General features: G+C 33.3%; 2 protein-coding genes across 3 annotated transcripts in view; both read left to right on the top strand.

Annotated features, from left to right (window-relative positions):
- Nucleotides 1-4,352, top strand: part of XRN4 (protein ETHYLENE-INSENSITIVE5) — a 41,819-nt gene extending 37,467 nt beyond the window's left edge. The window contains exons 18-22 of one of the 2 annotated variants that reach the window (XM_069296332.1): nucleotides 171-322; nucleotides 417-521; nucleotides 625-700; nucleotides 2,860-2,942; nucleotides 3,118-4,352. In XM_069296332.1, coding sequence (XP_069152433.1) covers nucleotides 171-322; nucleotides 417-521; nucleotides 625-700; nucleotides 2,860-2,942; nucleotides 3,118-3,856 — 1,155 coding nt within the window. In that variant the 3' untranslated portion in view covers nucleotides 3,857-4,352. The remainder of the gene's footprint in view (nucleotides 1-170; nucleotides 323-416; nucleotides 522-624; nucleotides 701-2,859; nucleotides 2,943-3,117) is intronic. The other variant, NM_001246845.3, reaches the window with a different exon arrangement.
- LOC112941355 (uncharacterized) lies at nucleotides 4,032-22,221 on the top strand. Its single transcript, XM_026030697.2, has 3 exons — nucleotides 4,032-4,168; nucleotides 13,468-13,716; nucleotides 22,033-22,221. The coding sequence occupies exons 1-3, from the start codon at nucleotides 4,135-4,137 to the stop codon at nucleotides 22,074-22,076; spliced, it is 327 nt and encodes a 108-aa protein (XP_025886482.1). The 5' UTR covers nucleotides 4,032-4,134; the 3' UTR covers nucleotides 22,077-22,221.
- The last annotated feature ends 815 nt before the right edge of the window (nucleotides 22,222-23,036 follow it).

Below are 23,036 nucleotides of genomic sequence, written 5' to 3'. Positions count from 1 at the left end.
CAATGATATCACACATTAAGAGGATTTCTCATGGGAGTTTAGTGTGGTCATGAGTATCCATTGATCCCTTTTGTTTTCCCAGAGCTTAACTGTGGTAAATGTAGGAAGGTGTGTAATTTCTAATGCATATTAGAGTTGTTCTTTGTCATTATCATTTTGTTATTTTACAGGACACGGAGCAACTAAGGAACAGTGTAATGTTCGATTTGCTCTATGTTCATCATCACCATACTTTGGCCCCATATATCATTTCGTACTATCATCACAATGTTATGATTCCCTCCAGGGCCCAAAGGCCATGGATAATTGATGCAAATTTGAGGTTGGTAATCTGGTCTACTGCTGAAGTTTTCAACCTTTTTTTATGCCAATTGTTTGCTAGTTCCTCAAGCTCTCCTTTTTTCCCTTTTCAACAGCGGTGGAATGAACGGATTCATTTGGCTATCTGAGAGGAATGGCCTGAGAGATAGGGTTCCTTCCCCACTTAATGGATTGGAAGACATCTTAAATAATAAGATTCTGTGAGTACCTTTGTGGCAATTCTTTCGAATTGTGACTGACATGTTCAATATTTCAGTTGTTTGAGGAAGTACCTCTTTTACCTTCTTTTTTCTTTTATGCCAGAAATATTACCTTTCTGAATCCAGCACCTCATAAGCACATTACGCAGCCTCCAGAAGGAGTATTTATGCCCAAAAAGGTTTGTGAAGGATCCATGATTTGCTTAGTTTCTGTTGTACAATTGTGAGCATTCTTAAACAATAATAAGCAAATCATAAAACTGCTTAACCATTAATTTCATGACAGATATATAATCTAACAGGAGTATGTGCTGTAATTAGTTTTTCAGTTTCTTTACAAGAATTATCGTGTATCTTAGTCAATGGGTTCTACTTCCAAATTGATCTAGTAAGTGTTGTTATTTAGGTGGTGTTTCCTGCTATTGAGTAGCATATGCCCTCCACTTCTTTACATTAAAGACAAGCCTACTCTTTGGGCTTTTCCTAGTGTAGATGCTTGAGTTTATTTCATTAGAATATTTCTTCAAATGAGTTAATCGGCTGTTTGTTTTTTCATGTATTTTGACACACATCTTTTGCCATTAGAGGTCCAGTGCCTGGTTGAACAGGCTGCATTGCTGCTTCTCTCTGCACATTTATCTTGATGTCATTATTATAAAATTTGTACTGCAAAATGTTGTATTTTGTCATATGCATACTTAAATTTTTGCTTTGAGTTTTAAAGACATTTAGACTCGCATTATTTACAAATCAATGTTTACTTATAAATTTGTTTAGTATTTCAATTACACTTTTAAATGGAATCTTTTAAGCTGAAAAATCTTGTTTGAGTATCTCAAATGAAGTAATATTTTACTCGAGAGAAATTTAATTTTTTCTCAAAGAAAAGTTCATGTCAAACACAATTTCATCTTCTATTCAACTTTAACTCCAAGCATTTATTTTTCAAACTCCTGCCTCATTGTCCAAACAAAAATATTTGAAATAGATAAGTAATATACATATTTGTAATTAACAACTGCAACTTTTTTTCTTTGTTGGTTAAAGTTATATATTTTTCAAATGTTAAAAGATGCTTTTAAAGCTTTAACATGTGTATGTCACATTATTAGGAGTGCTGATGTTTATGAAAAAAAAGGCTTAATACGAGGAAAAAAAGGAACTGACACAATGATGACAACAGTATAACTCCAACTTCTCCTTCACTTTGCATTTGTTTCTTTTTTTGTTCCTCTCATCTTCTTTTTTTCTTTGTGAATTTTGATAGCTTGTGCAGAATATTAGTCCCTATACTTCATCAATATTGGAAAAGAAATATGAAAAAAATAGTTTATTCTGTGAACAATTCAGTGTCATACAATAATTAAATAAGAATTGATAAAAGTATGCATAAAATTGTCCAGAAATGAATTATTGAAAATTTATATGCTTAAGAAAGACAATTTATTTTTATAAGACTAAATGTTGTCAAGTCGAAATTAAACTCACTCTCCCCTCAAATTGTAACAAATATATTCATTTGATTCTTCAATAAACGGTTGAAGTTATCTATGTCAGTGGTAAAGGTATTTTGCCGTTTTTGTTTAAATCCAAGTCTTAATTTGGTTACTACATTGAATTTTGTAAAATACAAGGAAGGAAGAGGGTGTAATCTGGCCTTCTAATATAATGAGAGCATTTGACATGGAAATTTAATATCTAAAAAAACAGAAGTAGGTAATAATGTTGGGAATGCATGGTGGTTCATAGACCATGTTGCTAGGCCTTCTCTTCTTGACTCGGAATATTGATAGTTTCCATCTCTCTTCATTGAGCAGACAAGCTTTACCAGAAGGGTTTCAAAAATAGTTTATATATAACTTCCTCCAGTTGGCAAAGAAGCTGTCATGTCTGCAAAAGATTTAGAAAATAGCCTAGAAAAAAGGAAAATAGTTTGGTGAAAGAGAAGTAATATTTCAGATCAGATGAAGTGTTAATAAAGAAAATTGAAGCTGGACCAGAAAAAAGAAGAAGAAGATTGAAGTGTGAGAGAGTGTCATATGCAGACCAAAGTGATACCTATTGAAATGTCCATTGATATTCTTGTTCCAGTTTTATTTTTATTTTTCTGGTGCGATTCCAAATGAACTTGTGTTAGTTTCAATTTATAAAGATGGTGCAACTAAACAGTGACAACTATTCAGAAGAGGAAAATAGACATGTATCGATTTGTAGGTTTTAAAATAGAGGTGTTTAGATAAATAATAAGCGAATATAGGTAATTTATTTTAGTATTGGGTTCCTGCTTTTAATGTAATATTAGATTGTGAATGCAGCTTTTTTTAACTTTGGGCTGCAGATGTTGAGAGCTGTTGATATAAAACCTTTTCCTGTATTATGGCATGAAGATCATGGAACCCGGCGCCATCTAGGCAAAGATAGGTAAAACCTCACCTCCTTTTCCGTGTCTTCTGGTATTTGGATGTCTTTGCTTTTCACTATGTTTATTACAACAAGTAACAACAGAAACTGTCTTGCAAGTAATGTTGGGAAATGTACTTTCTTCATACAAATAATCAACTGATGATATGAATGGCCTATCTTGTGTTTTATGTAGGGGTTCTGTACCCGGGGCAATAGCAGGGCCTTCACTGGGAGAAGCAGCACATCGGTTGCTTAAGAACACATTGAATATCAAACCTGGTGGAACAAATTTTGGAGTGTTGGATCAATCATTTTCCCGAAATTTTTCGGGCAACCATGTTTTGAATAGGCCAAGGCCAGCTGGACCATCTTGCTATGAAGGTGGATTCTATGATCAAATGAGTCGTAGGAATTCGTCTCCGAATCACCGGCCACGGTTTCCTGGACCCTCTGGACATGCAAGTGGCTTCTTTGAAGACCCTTCTTATTTCCCTAGCAACCTTATGCCTCGTGGTGCATCTGGGAACCCCAGATATGCTCCATCCCCTTATGAGTTCCAAAACACTAGGCAAAATTTCAGGATTCAAGATAGACATTCATATCAAGATCAGTATCATAGCATGAGAAATGAAATGTCAGTGTTGACAATCGGAAGTGGTGCAAGAACGAGACCTCCTTCAAATGCAGCAAGAATGCCAAATTCTGGACAACTATCTAACGTCTGCCCACCACCTCCATTTACACAAAATGTGGGTCCTCTTCCTTCACCTCCTCTGCAGTGGATTAACAAACCTGCAAGAGGAGCTACAGCAATGCACTCAAAGTATCAAGAAACTTCAAAAGGGCCCGCGTACGACAAGCAAGTCAAGCAGGTTTACCAAATCAAAAGCCGGCCAACTCAAGAGTCCCCAAGTACCGAAACACAACAGTAATATTTGAGTTATTTTGAGCTTTGCTGTTCCTTTTGATAGTCAATCTCATAGACATAGTGAGAGGATATCTGGATCCTCCGGTGAAGTATTTATCTATTCTTCTTAACATTATTGATGCAGTATATTATTATTGGTTGTAGAGAACATGGAGTCTGTTCACACTCCCCATATAGTCCAGTTTGAGGTCTGGGTAGTATGTTGTACCAAATGACTTGAAAAGGTCGAGTAACAGATTTTGTTGCTTTTTTCTTGTTGACTATTGGCAAAACAACTTCTGCATGGCTATAGGAGATGCAAAGAATCAACAAAAAGGTATGATTCTTTGGTATCTTTTCCAAGACTTTTGTGAGATGTTTGTATTTGGTATTCCTCTCCCTTCACCCCCATAATTACCCATTACCACAATGGTCTTTGACACTCTTTTGTCAATTTATTCCTTTCACATTTCAGCATCAAAAACAAGAAATACCATAATTAATGAATTCTTCTTTGTTTCTTTGGGGTTGTTAATATTATACTTTGTTTCTGGTATAATTTTAGACTATGCAAGGTTAGGTATTATGATTATTTTTGCTTTTTTTTTCCTTGAACAAGATATTAACAGGATCATTCTTTCTTTCCAAGTTCTCCTCGAGACAATCGCATAGAAGTTTCATAATCCAGCCCAAGCATGCACTTTATGACTTGCATTCAGTTTGATTTATGTGTAAATTAGGTATATAGCATTTTATATAGTAATATTCTCAAGTTATAGCATTAGAGTTTGAATTTCAGTGTATAACATTTAATATTTCAATCTATAGCATTTTATTAATAAATATAATGTTAATTATAATTTATTAAAAAAATTGTTATTAACAATTAATAAAAAAAGGATAAATTAACAATGGATAATTAATATACCTAATTAACAAACAGATAAACTAATAATGGAAAATGAGATATTTTATTAATTACATTAAATGTAGTTAGCACATTTTGAACTGTACACTAGCACGTTTTAAGGAATTTTAATTAAAGATTAATATTAGATTAACACGTTTTTAGGGATATCAAAAATTTTCAGATTAGCATCATTACCTTAAAAATCTCTAGTTAGTTTAAATGATATTATTATTTTTTTATTTAATTCCTTAAAAAATTGTACCATATTTTAACGATTATTTTCAGATTTTTTTCAAATTGGCATTTTGAAATCTATTTGCATCATCGTTACAATTCATCTTTTTTCCAAATTTTCACGATTATTTTCAGATTGGCATCAACGTAGAAGTCATTTTTCCCCAAAATTTCACGATTATTTTTAGATCTGCATATTTCAGTTTGTTTTTTTAGTAACCTGATAAATTTTGGCGTTTGAAACAATTTGATTTGATGTGATGAAGAACATTATGTCAATATTAATTAAACATGATGGAAAGTGGAATTCATCATGTTGGTTTTTAATTATGATTTGTTTCTTTTAATTAATTTGATGTTTTTTACATGTACAACAGTGTTAGATTTTTTTTGATAACTGTATTATCTGAAAACAGTTTGTATATTATTTTTTTTGAATGAAATGGTCATGTTACGTATAGCTTATTTGAAGTCTGGAGTTTGTATTATTAGTGTATGATAAGTATACGCAACGTGTATCAAATGTTTATGAAAGTCCTTTTTTTAAAAAAAAATATTCTAGTTTCTATTGAAATTAGAATATATGTTTTTGTATTAATTTTTTATTAAAATTATATTGTGTTTATTTAATTGGAGTAGTTTGTAGGACATTGAATGATATATTAAATGTGTATGAAGTGTGTATGAATTATATAAACTAACTATAAATGGTCATCTTCTTCCAAAAGTTTTCCAATTTAAACTTGTGGTAAAAATTTGACTTGGGGACTTTGTCAAACTCTCCGAAATTTTCTGCAATTAATCTATTTGGAACAGATGGATCAGAAACAAAATCAGAAATTGGTCAAGATTTTAGATCGGTTACAACGATCAACTCTTTTAAGTCAAAACGTAACTCTGTACCATTTACATTGATAATGAACATGTCATCCCTGCCAGTTTCAAATTCAAGAAGGAAAGTATGACATAACAATTGACATTGGATTTTTATGTATGTAAATCATAAAAAAATCCAAATGGAATTTCTTGTAAAAATTGCTGAAACTTATCTTGACCGAGCAAGGTCAACAAATCAGCAAACAAAATCATGTTGATACAGAAAGATAAATGTGTTTGAACCTTCTTCTCCTATAAAATTTGTAAAACTGAATTATTACTTTTTATATACTATAAAATTCCATATAAAAAATCATATATACAATTCTATATTAAATTGACATTCAATTTCATACACAAATCATACAAATTATATACAAAATTCATACAATATTAATACATATTCGATGGACATTTAATTCAATTCATACAGAAATCATACAAATTATATGCCTCAGTTCATACACAATTCATACAATATTAATACATATACGATTTTAAAAAAAACACTAATATGTGACTTTAAAACTACATACTAAACTCATTTAGTATGAATATGTCAATTCATACATCAAAATCAAAAAATAAAATATATAGTTGTAATACTTATTATAATAGTCAAAATTATAGGATACACAACATTAATACATTATTCATACACATATATTTAACTGGACAAGAATATCATTTCATACATATATGATACAAAGGTAATACATAATGCATACACTCCTGTATCGATAATGACTAATTATTTCATACACAAAATCATACAAAACTAATACATTTATTATGTATCAAATCATATACTGATATATTTAAATTATATCATATACAAAACATACAGCACTATTTCATTCAATATTCATGTTTAATTATAATATAAAATATTAAAAACTCAACTCATACATAAATCATACAATTTCATGTAGTATACTATTGATAAATAAAAGCAAAAATTAAATACACTAACACAACACATTGTAATCTAAATTTGAAATAATCTTTTTACTGACTTTATCAACTTTTTTGGGTTTATTTGTAGCTTGTATCCCTGATGTTTTTTTTGAAAACTTTCTTGTTGATCGATCACTTTCAATGCCTCTTTGATTTTGTTTTTTTCCATCTTCGAATCAACTGAACTACACTTCTCTTTTCCCTTTGATTTCTGTGCTTGAGTTTCTGACAATATATTGAATGAAGGAACATGAAAGTCATCAGTCTCATCGACCAATCTTTTACTTTTACTTGGGGTTTCACTACCTTTCCTAGACATTCTGTATGAACTAAATGGGGAACTGATCTGAGAGGGATGTTTGGATTTTGGGTGAACTGATCTGAGAGGGATAATGGGGAAGATGAATGAGGCGAGATTTGGGTAAGAACAAAAAATCTTTGCGTGTTGGAAAGAGATGATGAGTGAGGCAGGATTTGGGAAAGATCAAAATATCTTCGCGTGTTGGGGAGAGATGGAGTGTATTGGGGAAAGATGTCTATGTATGTATTGGTTGAGATGGGGTGGATAGTTATTGGGCAACCCGTATAATAGGGAATTAATTAAAATCAAATCCCTATTATTTAGATTTTGTTTTTTAAAAGGTAACTATATAATGTAAAATTTAATTAATAATAATTTATTATTTATATTAAAAGCTTTAAAAGGTGAAAAAGAGAGAAAAAAAATCATGTTTTAATTTGATTTAAACTAATTTGAGCATTTTAAGGAAACTGAATAATTTAAGTCCTTTTTGAATTCCTTAACATGTGCTAATTTGTTAATTATTCATTATTAATCAAAATTAATTCAAATTCCACAATTAGTGCTGGTTACCAATTCATACATAAACGTTTTTTTCTTTTTATTTTATCTAAAAAAATAAAAATAAAAAGTTAGTTGTAAAAAATAAAAATAAATATTTAAACATATTAATTAGTATTTAAATAATTACTTATAATTTATTTTTAATTAAATATATTTTTAATTGATATGCTATAACTCGATAATAATCTGCTATAAGTAATTTATTTTTAAAAAGTAAGTTTATAACTTGATATATATAACCTTAAATGTGTATAGGGTGTTATTTTTATTTGATTTATCGCTTTAAAACAATTGTCTCAGTTTTCACAAGTAAGAAGTGTACCAAATAGCAAATTTTTGGTTATAAAACTATTTGTTTTTACTAATTTGAAGCGATGCTAGACTTGTACAAGAACTGTCTTGGAGTAAAAATTTGAGCTGTGCAGATTTGAAGAGCAAAGCCAAACCAAATTCAAAATTTGAGATAAAAACAATCTAATCTGATTTTAGTGTGAGCTCAACTAGAGTTTATTTTTCAACTTTATTTATGGAGATTGAATTGAATTTTGTTAATAATAACAGTTGAGAAGGTAAAATGATGCGACTTTAGCTCACATTGAAGAAGAAAATTAATCATGTAAGCTAAAAAGATAAAACTTAAGAGATTTTCATGTCATGTCTGTATTGAATTTCTCCTCCAGACTGAAATGGGTAATCCTAAATAATCAACAATCCAAGTGTATGATTAAAAATAATCAACTACACGCAACTAAATGAGGGCTAACTAACTCGTCCATGCTATCTGGTACTCACTCCTCTACAAGCTCTAGGTACAACACGTGAATGCTACCTGCTAGAAAACTTGCCGTTGAAGTTTAATTTAGTTACTGCAGAATTTTAAATTTTAGTTAGGTTGTTTGAATTGTTAAGATATTTTAGGTTTTAAATTTCAAATTATGCAGATTATATTATATTTTTATGTTGGCTATTTAAAGATTGAAAGTCATTTCAATCCTGAGAGACATTGTCAATCATTTTGTGCTGCCTCATTTTTTTAAAAAAAAATCACCTGCAAAAACGAGGTCATTAACAGGTTGAGGACAAAGGGACTAGCTCACACATGGAAGGTGGGAAGAAGTAACAATTTAGGAGGTAAAGAAAGCCTAAAAGCACTGTACTTATCTTCTGGAAAATGAGATAAGGACCATAGTATTTGGATGACAGTTTGTTAAAATGTGCAACAGTCATAGTGATATATATATATATATATATATATATATATATATATCTATGAGGCTGAACCTTGAGAAAAAACACTTGAAGGTCCTGCAATGTCTTCTCTTATTGGCTACTACAACCATAAGATACAATTTAAACTCCTATATATCCAGCCATGTATGGTAGGTAGAGTCTAAACAATAACATCTGAGATAAGCCTCCAGGCACCTGCTTACAACCTCAGTTTGACCATCAGACTAAGAATGGTAGCAGTGGAAGCGTTTTGAGTCACATCCTGCCATACCTTGCTAGTAGAGGTAGGATCATCTCCCCATGCATCCCATGTAACTTAAAAACATGCAATACAACAAACTCTGTACAAGTGTAAGGGTGAGATATATAGGGCTATGAAATGGGCATATATATTTGGTTAATCTATCAAACACCACCCATATCACAGTCTTTCCTTCTATAAAATCCATGCTAAAGATTGACTTGGGAGAGGTTCCATTAATTATGAGTAGGCAACATATATAATCCTTATTTAGATTAGGCCAATAGAAATGTGTTACAACCCATTCTGAAAGGGTGGTCCATACCAGAATGTTCCCTAGCCACAGCTCGATCAGGTCCTACTACTAGCTAGCTTGCCTCTGTATCACAACTGGCTGTTCACATAGGAGTACCCACTTTATTTCCTTCACCTTGATGTGTGACTAACTGCTGGATCGAATCAGTCAATTGAGTATCCACGATCCATAAAAAAATTAGGTCTCATAGTAGACAGAATGAAAGTTGCAAGCTCCACAACAGGGATCCTAGATAAGGCATAACCAACAATGTTTTCTTTTCCCTTCTTATAATCAAAGCCAAAGTCAAATTGCATAACATTAGTAATCCACTTGAGTTGACAACCAGACACCAGTATGCAATTGTCGTTCAAGCAAGAACTTGAGAGACTTCTAATCTGTCTTCACTATGAACTAAATAAATATCAGCTCCACTTGCTAATGGCCATGACCAAGGCTACCAACTCCTTCTCATAAATAGACAACGCCAAATTCCTTGCAGACAACCCTTTACTACGGCAATCGATGGGTCTACGTACCTTGTTGCATCAAGGATATATGACACAAATGCATTCGTTTCTGGTGGGAAAATACTACAATATTGATATTGGACTAGAATTACAATGTAGTAAATAACTCATCACAAACACTGTGTCGTGGTAAGCCACTGACTTGAAAGAGATTTTGGCCCGACTTCGGTGCAAATCGTTGTAGCCGGTCTCTCCCCAAGGTTCCACAATTACTCTCAAACATGTGCACTCGTGGCTGAAAGTTTGGAGTTGCACACCAACAATTGCCCAGAAATCCACAATAGGAAGAATGATTCTTTGAACCAATAATGAATTGGTGAACGAGAGAGTAAATGAAAGGAAGACTCTTTTTATCTGGGTGTTTAGCTCACAAATGATATTTCCTTAAATAGGAAAATCATTTACCTTTGAAGAATGTAAGAGACTAACCAATAATTAATGTAATGAAACATTAGTCTTACTTTTAACGACACTAGTTTCATTGTCAGAGGGAGAGCCAAAATTTTCGATAAGGGGATTCAAAATCTGAAAAAATAGACACACGATGTAGTCGAAGTGGGTTTGACATATACTATATATACCTACAAAATTATTTTAAGCATTTAAAAATAATATAATTTTCCGTCGAAGGGAGTTCTAATGAACCCCCTAAATATATGGTGGCTCCTCCACTGTTCACAGTACATGAGTTGCACGTGTGTTCATATCATATAATATACGATATTGTAAAATGGAATTAATATTACTAAATTATGGTTTTTAGTAAATGATTGTAATTGAAAGAACATAGAAAAAGTGCTTTTGAATTATTAATGCAGATTGTCATAGAGTTGCTTGTTTTTTAAGATCAAAATAATAAGATATTATTGAGATAAAGATTTAATATCAAAAAATAGTTTTAAGAATAATTAGGTTGTTATAGAGAAATGTTGTTATAATGCGCGTCAAATATTTAGCTTGATCAATTCTTTCTTTGTTATATATATATATATATATATATATATATATTCTTTGCTAACACTCATATTTTTTAAAATCTTTTTTAACTCCTTATGAACTCTGTTTCTTCAAACTTTGGTAGTTAAAGTAATATCCTGTCAAAAATATGAACCAATAGCTAAAAAGTGTTGAACAAAGTAAATTACACATATTCTTTTATTTCTTCATAATTTTTATATTTAAGTAGGATAATAAAGATCAACTTTTAGCATCAGATTCAATATTCTAACTCTTATATTTAATTAAAATTTATCAACTTATTACTTATAGAACTATATTTTCGATTCATATAATAATTTTCTCAATAAAATGATGTTTTCAATGTTGAATTGATAAAGTATTGCTTAAAAATAATATTTTAAAAAAGTATATGAATATCATTTATAAAAAATTTATTAAGTAATAATTTACATCTAAATTTTTTTAAAAATAATTAAATACAGATAATATTTTTAAAAAATTTGGGTCTCTAATTAAAATTTCACTCTAGGCCTCGCCCCAAGTTTTAGTTCTATCATTTGATTTCTATTTTTTTTTACTCTTATTAATATTACTAGTTTCTGGAGACGTGCCTTGCACGTCTATTCCATCTTTTTTAAAATAAATTTGTTAGAATGATTAATATTTTATGAAGTCATGTGTGTAATGATTAGTACAAAAATGCAACAATCTCAAAAAAATGTTATGATAATATAATCTTTTCATAGAAAATTTAATTAAAGAAGAATGATAGAGAGAAAATATAAAAAATAAACATAGAAGGAAAAGACAACATACAATAATTTTTGCATACCAAATTTATTTTGTAAAACCATACCTTAACTCCAAAAAATCCATGAAATAAATTTCAGAACAATGTCAAATGATACATAATTATATAAAAGATGAGTTGCATACTAAGTTTATTTTGGACAATCATACTTCAACTCCAAAATAAAAAAAAAACTTAAATCATAAGCTAACATAAAAAAGATCTAAAGAAAGATATATGTCATATCTTATACTTCTAAACTTAACACTTGAACTATATTGTAAGAAAACTTCTCCCTTTAATTTCATAATGAAGCTATCTGTTATTTTCTTTGGTTTGTTTTTGACGATATGTATCTATATCATTATCTAGGAAAAAGAAAAGAGACGAGTAGATGATGCAAAATACATGAATATGATGATATCAGAAACAATTTACTGATAATTAGTTGTCTTTTCACCTACCAAACTATTAGAGCACATAGAATCATAATACATAAAATTTATTTTAGTTTCAAAATTCAAAGAGTCACTGAATTGGAAGAGTCATTTATTATTAAAGTGAAGTTGTTGAACTTCATATTTCATCATTATGTAATTAAAATATTAGTATTTAATAAATAAATTAATTTTATTTTTATTTAGTGAAAGAGCAAAATGGTAATTCAACTTTGAATATTTGAGCTTCCCACTTATAACTGAATTGGAAGAGTCATTTATTATTAAAGTGAAGTTGTTGAACTTCATATTTCATCATTATGTAATTGAAATATTAGTAATTAATAAATTAATTAATTTTATTTTTATTTAGTGAAAGGGCAAAATGGTAATTCAACTTTGAATATTTGAGCTTCCCACTTATAATAATATATGATCATTATTATGAAAACAACAAAGAATCATATAAATTAGTAGGCTTGATCTATTGGAGAAGAAAATATTTCTTTCGAGAATGTTGTAAATAAATGTATTCTTTAAAAATGTGAATCTTCACTAGGTGGATTTACATGTAGTATGTACTAAGAAATACTTATAACAATAACTTTAAAGAAACATAAACATAAGCATAAACAATAAAGTTAAAAATATGCACTAAAAATAAAAATTAATATCATAAGCATAAATAAATAATAGTAAGAATACATACCAAGATCTGTTACAATAGAGTGAAACGAAAAGGAAAAATCATGTCCACTGAATGCACAATGTCTCCTTGTTAGTGAGTCACTCAACATGAGAAAAGTACACAAATATTTAATTGTGCATACGAAGAAGAAGTTCAGAAAGAAGAAGAAGTTTAGAATTTTCGATATTTTAAAATAAGAGGAAACTCCTCTATTTATAGACAACAATATGGTAGTTTGAACAAATACTTATTGTGTCTCTTATAGGAAATTTCACAACTTTTTTGAGAAGTCACAACTTTTTTTGGAAAGGTCACAAGCTCTCATAGATCTTACAACATTTCATAAAAATCGCAACTTTTGATAAAAGTCACAACTTTTCAATAAATGTCACAACTTTTTCATAAAAGTCAGGAACTTTTCATGAAAGGGAGAGATTAATTTTGGATATATTATAAGAGAATTCTTTTTTGTGGTGGCACCACGTAGGCAGACCTAGATTCTCTTTATATATATATATATATATATATAATATATATATATATATATATATATATATATATATATATATATATATATATATTATTTCGCGTCTTATATTTTTCCCTGTCTACTATTTATTTAGGTGCAAAGAGCCTAAGCGGTTCAAGCTATTATATTCCGAGCCTGCTCTCCATTTCCACCATTGATATAATAGAAGCTCTTAATGCAATATCTGGTGGTGAAGACATTCCTGCTGCTACAATTGGAGTTGACGGTACTAGTTCAGTTAGAGTAAGAGCTCTTGCTGGAATAACCAGTGCTAGTTACTTGACTGTTGGAGGAGAAACCACTATTAGAAATGTTCACCTAGAAGCTCCTCTTTCATCTGCAGGTATAGAATTCTTTGGATCTTATCCGTTTCATAGGTTAATCAATAGGGAAATCCGCTTTTTTTTAATCTTCCTCTAAAATATTCTTTTTCATGGGCATGTTCTATTCAAAATCATCAAACTCAATTCAATAGAAACTTAACTTCTACCCCACTTTTTTTCTTTTCAGCATATACAATGTATTAAAGTTTCAGCACGGGCCTAACATAATGTATTGAAGTTACTTTAGCGGTATATGCAGAAAGTATCTTATTCACCCTTGGTTTGATACTTAAATTAAAAACATGAGTACTTAAATTGCATAACTTTATAGTTAAAGTGGTTAAATTTTTGTCTGAAACGTCTAATACATAAAATGTAAGATCCCGCAGCCAAAACAAACCAAAAACCAGCTTTACAGAAAACAATCTGCAAGTGCAACCAACGGTGGCATAGACGGACTGTAGCATGAACCACGATCCGTCCTGCACAACCGTCGATGGGATCAGAAACTCCAAAAAATTTCAGACCAGAAAAATTGGTTAACTCTTGGACGACGGACGGACTTATGGTCCATAGTTCAGACTAAGGTCCGTAGTCCATGACCTTTGATCAATACTCCCTTCACCCACTCTCTGACAAGAGCTAGGACTGACTAGCATGATTCGTAGGTGGAAAATTTGCAGACAGTTAAGGGGAAATGTAGTTGGATCAACTTTAAATGGTCATAACTCTTAGCGCAAAATGAATTACGTGTCCCATGACCTACCCACAGATAAATAATTGAATTATATTTCCATATCCAGCGACCTTGCTAAAATCAGATCTTCGAGTAAAATGTGATGCCTACTTTAGTAAAGGCCTGTCAAACAGGCCCAATCGACGGACCCTACGACGGGGCATTGGTCAGACGATGAATCGTCAGTCCTGGCCGTCGTTTAGTGTGACAACTTTTCCAGGGGTATTTTGGACCTTTTCCACTTCGTTTAAACCTTCTGATACGTCATTTTTACCCTAAATCATCAGATTTTAGTCAGTTTAAGCCTAAAAACATAATTAAAACATATCTATGTCAAATCATTAAATCAAAACTAAGAAAATTAGGAGCAAGCGAGGAGAAAAAGCTCAAGAATCCTAGTTTAAGAACACACAAGCTCCAGCCCCAAAACATAAGTATTTTTTCGTGGATTTCATCACCAAGTATGTGGGATTTCACTAGTGGGTTCCTTTCAACCACTAGGTCCCTAGTTTTCAGTAAGATTCTTGATTCTCTTATCATGATTAAACTTAGGACTTCTAGAACTTTGTTAGAAATTCATGAATTTATTAAATATATGTTCTAAATCAGATTATCATGTTATTAATCAGATTATCGCATGAATTTCAAAACCTAGCTTTGTATTTCTTTAGTTCTTGAATTACTCATGCTAGGTCAGATAGTTCAGACATTTTAGATATTCATGCCTTAGTTATAAATGCATAATTACAAGATTAATTGTTGCATTCTCAGTTTCCATGTTCATTTTTGAGCTATCCAGTATTTACAGAAACTCAGACATAATTAGTATATTTACAAAATTTATTGGGAGTAACATAATACCGAGTTGGACTAGGGTTTACCATACCCAATAGTCCCAGAACTACTAGCCAAGTAGGTTGTAAGTCCCCTTTGTGGGCAATCAGATTAGTGATCACGCCAGCATGTCTTTATGCCTTTGGGAGGGTATATTGGGTCCTCCCGATGGGGCGTATACGCAGGACTCCAAATTTAGCTCATATGGTTTTAGCATCGTTTATTAGTAGCTCCCACAATTCGGTAAGACTCTCTGCATTGAGCATTTATCAGTATATTCAGTATTTAGTTTCAACTATGTTATAAGTGATCATTGTATTCAGTTAGCTCAGATTCAGTTTCTTATGTCAGATTATTATACTTGCTATTATGCTTGTTTAGTTATGTTTATTTCAGCTTTACTCTATTTTAGATGCTCAGTACCTTTCAAGTACTGACGCATACATGCGCTACATCTTCTCGTGATGTAGGTTCAGGTTCTCAACATCTAGGTCACACATAGATTGATTTTGTGATCTTCAGTTCAACAGATTTAGTGGTGAGTCCTCATTCTCTGAGGACAACAATCATGAGTGTCATTTCAGTATTTAGTCATTTAATTTCATGTTTTGCTAGATTTAGCTGAGGCTTATCCCAGTATTTCTAGTCCAGTTGAGAGGCTTATTTTATACATAGTTAGATTCAGCTTAATATTGAGTTAATATTTCCTTTGTATTAAACTCATTGTTTTCAAGTATCTTAGTTATAGAATATGACTATTCCGATATTTTCAGATTTAATTATGATTTAGCTTTCACATTAGTTTATTATCTTTAGTATGCTTATGATCATGCCAACATGATTAGATTGGGATCACTTGTGGTCCCATGTTTTGTGTCCGAGTCTCGAGTGTAGCTCAGGGCGTGACAAAACTTAGTATCAGAGCACTAGGTTCAAGAGTCCTAGTATGTCTGAAAAAGACACCCTAGTAGAGTTCTTTTCATGGGTGTGAAGTGCACCACATCTAATGAAAGGGAGGCTATGAAATGTTTTAGGAAAAACTTCCCTTTCTTATTACTCTTATCGTGCGTAAGGTATGATCAAATTCCATTCTAACTTGACGTTGTGCACTTAAGATCATGCCTTCTTGTAGAGCTTAGGCATGGAATGCTAATGCACGCAATGCTAACGCAGTTCCTCTAGTACCAGATAAGGAAGTTTAAATGCAGAGTTTCAGAACGCCAATTCATCTTTTGGCTCAGTGTATGACCAACCAGAACAATCAGCAGGTTCTACTTTCTACTAATAGAAATGATCGATTAGTGGAAGCCAGAGTTTGTGATTTTGTTTGGATAAATTCACCTATATTTTTAGGGTCGCGTCAAAGTACCCAAGATCTAAATCTAGCAAAACCACACTGCTGCCGCTGCCCTTCGGGCAATACGCGATGCAGCCGCAAGGTTGTAAGTACCCACAAAAGTTCATTAAGATGGTCAAGAAAATATTTTGTGTGATGTCAGTAACTGGTAGAGGTAGGTGACATTGGCATCCTTAAAACTCAAGGATGTGACTCACACATGGTTCACTCAGTAGAACATGAATTTGTCTTTTGTAACTCAGTATAGAAGTCCAATTCAGCGTTAGTCTAGAAAATCTCTCAGAACCTTTCTTAGTCTCTACCCTAGTCGGTGACCTAGTTATATCTTGACGAGTATATAGAAATTAACCTGTCATAGTATCTCAGAAAGTCACCTCAGCAGATCTAGTAGAGTTAGAAAGGTAGACTTTCATGTCATTCTAGGCATGGATTGGTTACATTCATGTTATGCCTCAGTCGATTATAGAACTAGGATTGTTCATTTTCAATTTCTAGAAGAACCAATCTTAGAATGGAAGGGTAGTAGCTTAGCGCCTATGGGTCAATTTATTTCTTACCTTAATGCCTGAAAGATGATCTATAAGGGTTATCTCTATCATCTAGTTCAGGTTAAGGATTCTAGCCTTGAAACCCCAACTCTTGAGTTAGTTCCAGTAGTCTCTGAATTTTTGGAAGTATTTTCAGAAGATCTTCCCAGAGTCTCTCCCGAAAAGGAAATCGACATTGGAATTGATCTCCTTACAGATACCCATCCTATTTCTATTCCTCCATACATAATGTCTCCAACAGAGCTTAAGGAATTGAAAGATCAGTTGAAAGACCTTCTAGATAAGGGCTTCATCATGCCTAGTATTTTATCATAGGGTGCACCAGTGTTATTCGTAAGGAAGAAAGATGGTTCTCTCATAATGTGTATTGAGTATAGACAGTTGAACAAGGTCATAATCAATAATAAGTATTCCATCCCCAGGATTTATGACTTGTTTGACCAACTTCAGGGTAGTAGTCACTTCTCAAAGATAGACCTTCGATTAGGTTATCATCAGCTCAGAGTCAGAGATAGTTACATTATGAAAACAACATTTAGAAATCCGTATGGTCATTACAAATTTGTAGTTATATCATTTGGACTAACCAATGCTCTTACAGATTTCATGAATTTGATGAACAGAGTGTTCAAGCAGTACTTGGACTTGTTCGTTATCGTCTTTATTGATGACATCCTCATTTACTCTAGGAGTGAGGAAGAACATGCAAGTCATTTGAGAGTTGTTCTGCAGAATCTCAAGGATCGCCAGTTATTCGCTAAGTTTAATAAATGTGAGTTCTGGTTGCAATCCGTTGGTTTTTTTAGTCATATTGTATATAGCGAAGGGATCCGTGTGGATTCACAGAAGATAGAAGCAGCAAAACAGTGGCCCAGACCTACCTCTGCTACAGATATCAGAAGTTTCTTAGGTCTAGCAGGTTATTAAAGAAGGTTTGTGGAAGAATTTTCATACATAGCCTCACCATTGAATAGGTTGACTCAGAAGATGGTCAAGTTCTAATGGTCAGATAATTGTGAGAAAATCTTTGCAAAATTGAAAACTAGATTGACTACAACTCCTGTCTTGACACTACCAGAGGGTTAAGATTGTTATGTGATCTATTATGATGCATCCAGAGTTGGCCTAGGTTGTGTGTTGATGCAGCGAGGTAAGGTGATAGCTTATTCCTCTAGGCAGCTTAAGGCGCATGAGAAAAACTATCCATCGCATGACCTCGAGCTTGGAGTAGTGGTGTTTGCACTCAAGATATGGAGACACTACTTGTATGGTGTCCATGAAGATGTGTTCACCGATCATAAGAGCGTATGTGTTCAGCCAGAAAGAATTGAATCTTCGCCAGAGGAGATGACTTGAGTTCCTTAAGGATTATGATATGAGTGTGCATTATCATCCTGGTAAGGCGAATGTAGTAGCCGATGCTCTTAGTAGATTATCTATGGGTAGTGTAGCCCATGTTGAGGAATAAAGAAAGGAGCTAGTGACAGATGTTCACAGGCTTGCTCGCTTGGGAGTTTGCCCTATGAGCATATCAGACAACAGTGTAACAATTCAGAATGGGGCAGAAGCGCCTTTGGTAGTGGAGGTTAAGGAAAAACAAGATAGTGACCCAATCTTGCTTGAACTTAAGGGTGCAGTCCATAATCAGAGAGTGGAGGTTTTCTCCCAAGGGGGAGATGGTGTACTTCGCTACCAAGGTAGATTGTGTGTTCCTGATGTAGGCGAGTTAAGATAGCATATTCTTGTAGAAGCCCATAACTCTAGGTATTCTATTCATCTAGGTGCCACTAAGATGTACTGCGATCTGCGAGAAGTCTATTGGTGGAATGGCATGAAGAGGGATATAGCAGATTTTGTGAGTAAGTTTCCTAATTTCCAGCAAGTCAAGGTAGAACATCAGAAACCAGGAGGTATGACTCAAGATATAGATATTCCTACTTGGAAGCGGGATGTGATCAATATGGACTTTATCACAGGATTACCTCGTACTCGCAAACAACATGACTCAATTTGGGTGATGGTTGATAGGATGACTAATTCTTCTCGCTTTTTGGTGGTCAAGACTAAAGATTCGGCAGAGGATTATTCCAAGGTTTACATTAATGAAATTGTGAGATTGCATGGGGCTCCTTTGTCTATCATCTCAGATAGAGGTCCTCAATTTACCTCTTATTTTTGGAAGTCATTTCAGAAAGGTCTTGGTACTCAAGTTAATCTTAGTACAACATTTCTTCCACAAACGGATGGGCAGACAGAGCGTACCATTAAGACCTTAGAGGATATGTTTAGAGCTTGTGTGATCGATTTCAAAGGTATTTGGGATGATCATCTTCCTCTTATTGAGTTTGCTATAATAATATCTACCATTTCAGCATTCAGCTAGCCCCTTATGAGGCTTTATATGGGCGTAGATGTAGATATACTGTGTGTTGGTTTAAAGTAGGTGAAACAGCTTTGATAGGGCCATATTCAGTCCTTTATGCTATGGAGAAAGTGCAACTCATTAGAGATAGACTTAAAACAGCCCAAAGTCGTTAGAAATCTTATGCGTATGTAAGGAGAAGAGAACTAGAGTTCAAATTGATAATTGGGTTTTTATAAAGGTCTACGTATGAAAGGGGTGATAAGATTTGGAAAGAAAGGGAAGCTCAGTCCTAGATATGTAGGCCCTTACAAGATCTTGAAAAGGGTTGGCAAGGTGGCATATGAGCTAGAGTTTCCAGCAGAATTAGCAGTAGTGCATCCGGTCTTCCACATCTCACTTTTGAAGAAGTGTGTGGGTGACCCAGCCTCTATAGTGCCATTATAGAGTGTGGCGGTGAAAGATAGTCTTTCCTATGAGGATGTACCAGTTGAGATTCTTGACCGTCAGGTTAGAAGGTTGGGAAATAAAGAAGTCGCTTCAGTCAAGGTTTTGTGGAGCAGTTAGTCCGTTGAGAGAGCTACTTGGGAAGCAGAAGCACCGATGAAAGCGAAGAATTCTCCCTTCTTTCCTTTCGATTCCACTCCAGCTTGAGGTAATAGTTCCTCTTCAGTTTTGCATTCATTCATGCGTGAATTCAGTCTTAGAATCATGTTCCCCCAGTTTTTACTTGCATTTTCAGCGTATTTGCAAGTTATCGGAACTCAATTCAGTCAGAAACTCAGTTCTCAGTATTTAGTAATAGGGTTAGCAAATCTCTCCCTCTTGTTCAGCTAGTTAAGTCTTCATTCGAGGACAAATGTTCCCAAGGTGGAGATAATGTAACACCGCGTAGCCAAAATAGACCAAAAACCAGCTTTACATACAAAAATCTGCAGGTGCAACCAACAGTGGCATCGATGGACCGTAGTCTGATCCACTGTCCGTGCTGCACAACCGTCGATGGGATCAGAAACTCCCAAAAATTTCAGACCAGAAGAATCGGTTAAGTCTTAGATGACGAACTGACTTAAGGTCCGTATACCGTGACCATCGATCAATACTCCCTTCACCCACTCTCTGACAAGAGCTACAAATGACCAGCACGGTCCGTAGGTGGAAAATTTGCAGACAGTTAAGGGGAAATGTAGTTGGGTTAACTTCAAATGGTAATAACTCTTAGAACAAAATGGATTAGGTGTCCCATGAACTACCCATAGATAGATAATTGGATTATATTCCATAGATACCGACCTTGCTAAAATTAGACCTTCGAGTAAAATGTGATGCCCATTTTAGTAAAGGCCTGTCGAACAGGCCCAATCAAACCGTCAGTCCTAGCCTTCGTTTGGTGCAACAAATTTCCCAGGGGTCTTTTGGACCTTTCCCACTTCGTTTAAACCTTAAGATACATAAATTTTACCCTAAATCATCAGATTTTAGTCAGTTTAAGCCTAGAAACATAATTAAAACATATCTATGTCAAATCATTAAATTAAAACTTAAAAAATTAGAAGCAAGAGAGGAGAAAAAGCTCAAGAACCCTAGTTCAAGAACGCACAAGCTCCAGCAGTTCCAGCCCCGAAACATATGTATTTATTTGTGGATTTCATCACAAAGTATTTTGGATTTCACTAGTGGGTTCCTTTCAACCATTGGGTCCCTAGTTTTCAGTCAGAGTCTTGATTCTCTTATCATGATTTAACTTAGGACTTCTAGAACTTTGTTAGAACTTCATGAATTTATTAATATATATGTTCTAAATCAGATTATCATGTTATTACTCAGATTATCGCATGAATTTCAGAACCCTAGTTTTGTATTTCTTTAGTTCTTGACTTACCCATGCTTGGTCAGATAGTTCAGACATTTTAGATAATCATGCCTTAGTTATAAATGCATAATTACCAGATTAATTGTTGCATTCTCAGTTTGCATGTTCAGTTTTGAGCTATCCAGTATTTACAGAAACTCAGACATAATCAGTAAATTTAAAGAATTCATTGGGTTTAGCATAATACCGAGTTTGACAAGGATTTAGCGTACCCAATAATCCCAGAACTACTAGCCAAGTAGGTGGTAAGTCCCCTCTGTGGGCAATCAGCTTTGTGATCACGCCAGCATGCCTTTATACCTTAGACAGGGTATATTGGGTCCTCTCGATGAGGCGTATACATCGGACTCCACATTTAGCTCATGTGGTTTTATTATCGGTTATTAGTAGCTTCCACTGTTCAGTCAGACTCTCTGCATTGACCATTTATCAGTATATTCAGTATTCAGTTTCAACATGTTATAAATTGATCATTGTATCCAATTAGCACAGAATTCAGTTTATCGTGTCAGATTATTATACTTGCTATTATGCTTGTTCAGTTATGTTTTATTTCAACTTTACTCTATTTTAGATGCTCAGTACCTTTCAAGTACTGACGTGCGCTACATCTTCTCGTGATGTAGGTTCAGGTTCTCAGTATCCAGATCACACAAGATCGATTTTCTGATCTCTAGTTCAGCAGATTCAGTGGTGAGTCCTCATTTCTCCGAGGACAACAATCATGAGTATCATTTCATTCTTTAGTCATTTAGTTTCAGTTTTTGCTAGATTTAGCTGGGGGCTTTTCCCAGTATTTCTAGTCTAGTTTAGAGGCTTATTTTAGACATATTTAGATTCAGCTTACTATTGAGTTAACATTTCCTTTGGATTAAACTCAATGGTTTCAAATATCTCAATTATAGAATATGAGTATTCCCCATCTTTTCATATTTAATTATGATTTAGCTTCCGCATCAATTTATTATCTTTAGTATGCTCATGATCATGCCAGCAGGGTTAGCTTGACATCACTTGTGGTCCTAGGTTCCGTGTCCGCATCTCGGAAGTAGCTCGAGGCATGACATAAAGTATTGTTGTTGGGCCATTCCTCCAACGCTTCAGTTATGATCCTTCTAGAATATCACCAAGAATATTTATGGGACATTCATCTTTTCTTCTTAGTCTAAAATACATCCCTTATAGTGAAAGATAATGTGATAGTATTAAACCAAATGTTATGTCTTCTAAAAACTTATCAATAATAAAGACTTAAATCACAATCAAAATAACCCTGATTTTTTTAGAAATTTAATAGTAAGCATGTGATGTGTTATATTCTCCTAAGCAATGAAAAATATGGCAACACTGTGACCTAAATGTGTCTCTTCCAAAAAGAATCTAAGCAAACTAAGAGACAGAGCAACAATTTTTGCAGATTAGAAGCGACTTGTTTTTTTAATTATTCATACGGAAGATGCTCAATTCTACATTATTTACTACCAAATTCTATATGTAAGAAGTAGATGAGAAAGACCCGTGCTTTAAGGTGAGTGAAATTTCATATTAATATCAAACTTATGTATCTTTGAAGTACCTTCTAATACAAAAAAAATGACTTTAAGAAGTTTAAATAGTGGACTGATAAAAA

The sequence above is a fragment of the Solanum lycopersicum genome, chromosome 4, assembly GCF_036512215.1.
Source record: "Solanum lycopersicum chromosome 4, SLM_r2.1".
NCBI classification, from domain to species: Eukaryota; Viridiplantae; Streptophyta; class Magnoliopsida; order Solanales; family Solanaceae; genus Solanum; species Solanum lycopersicum.
This window is presented reverse-complemented; position numbering and strand designations above follow the sequence as displayed.

Excerpts from the sequence above, each read along its gene's own strand:
- LOC112941355 (XM_026030697.2), top strand. The coding sequence starts at position 4,135 with ATGGCTATAGGAGATGCAAAGAATCAACAAAAAG. Across the intron at positions 4,169-13,467 it reads TGCAAAGAATCAACAAAAAG|GTGCAAAGAGCCTAAGCGGT; the intron begins GTATGATTCTTT and ends CTATTTATTTAG. Across the intron at positions 13,717-22,032 it reads AGCTCCTCTTTCATCTGCAG|GTTCAGGTTCTCAGTATCCA; the intron begins GTATAGAATTCT and ends CTCGTGATGTAG.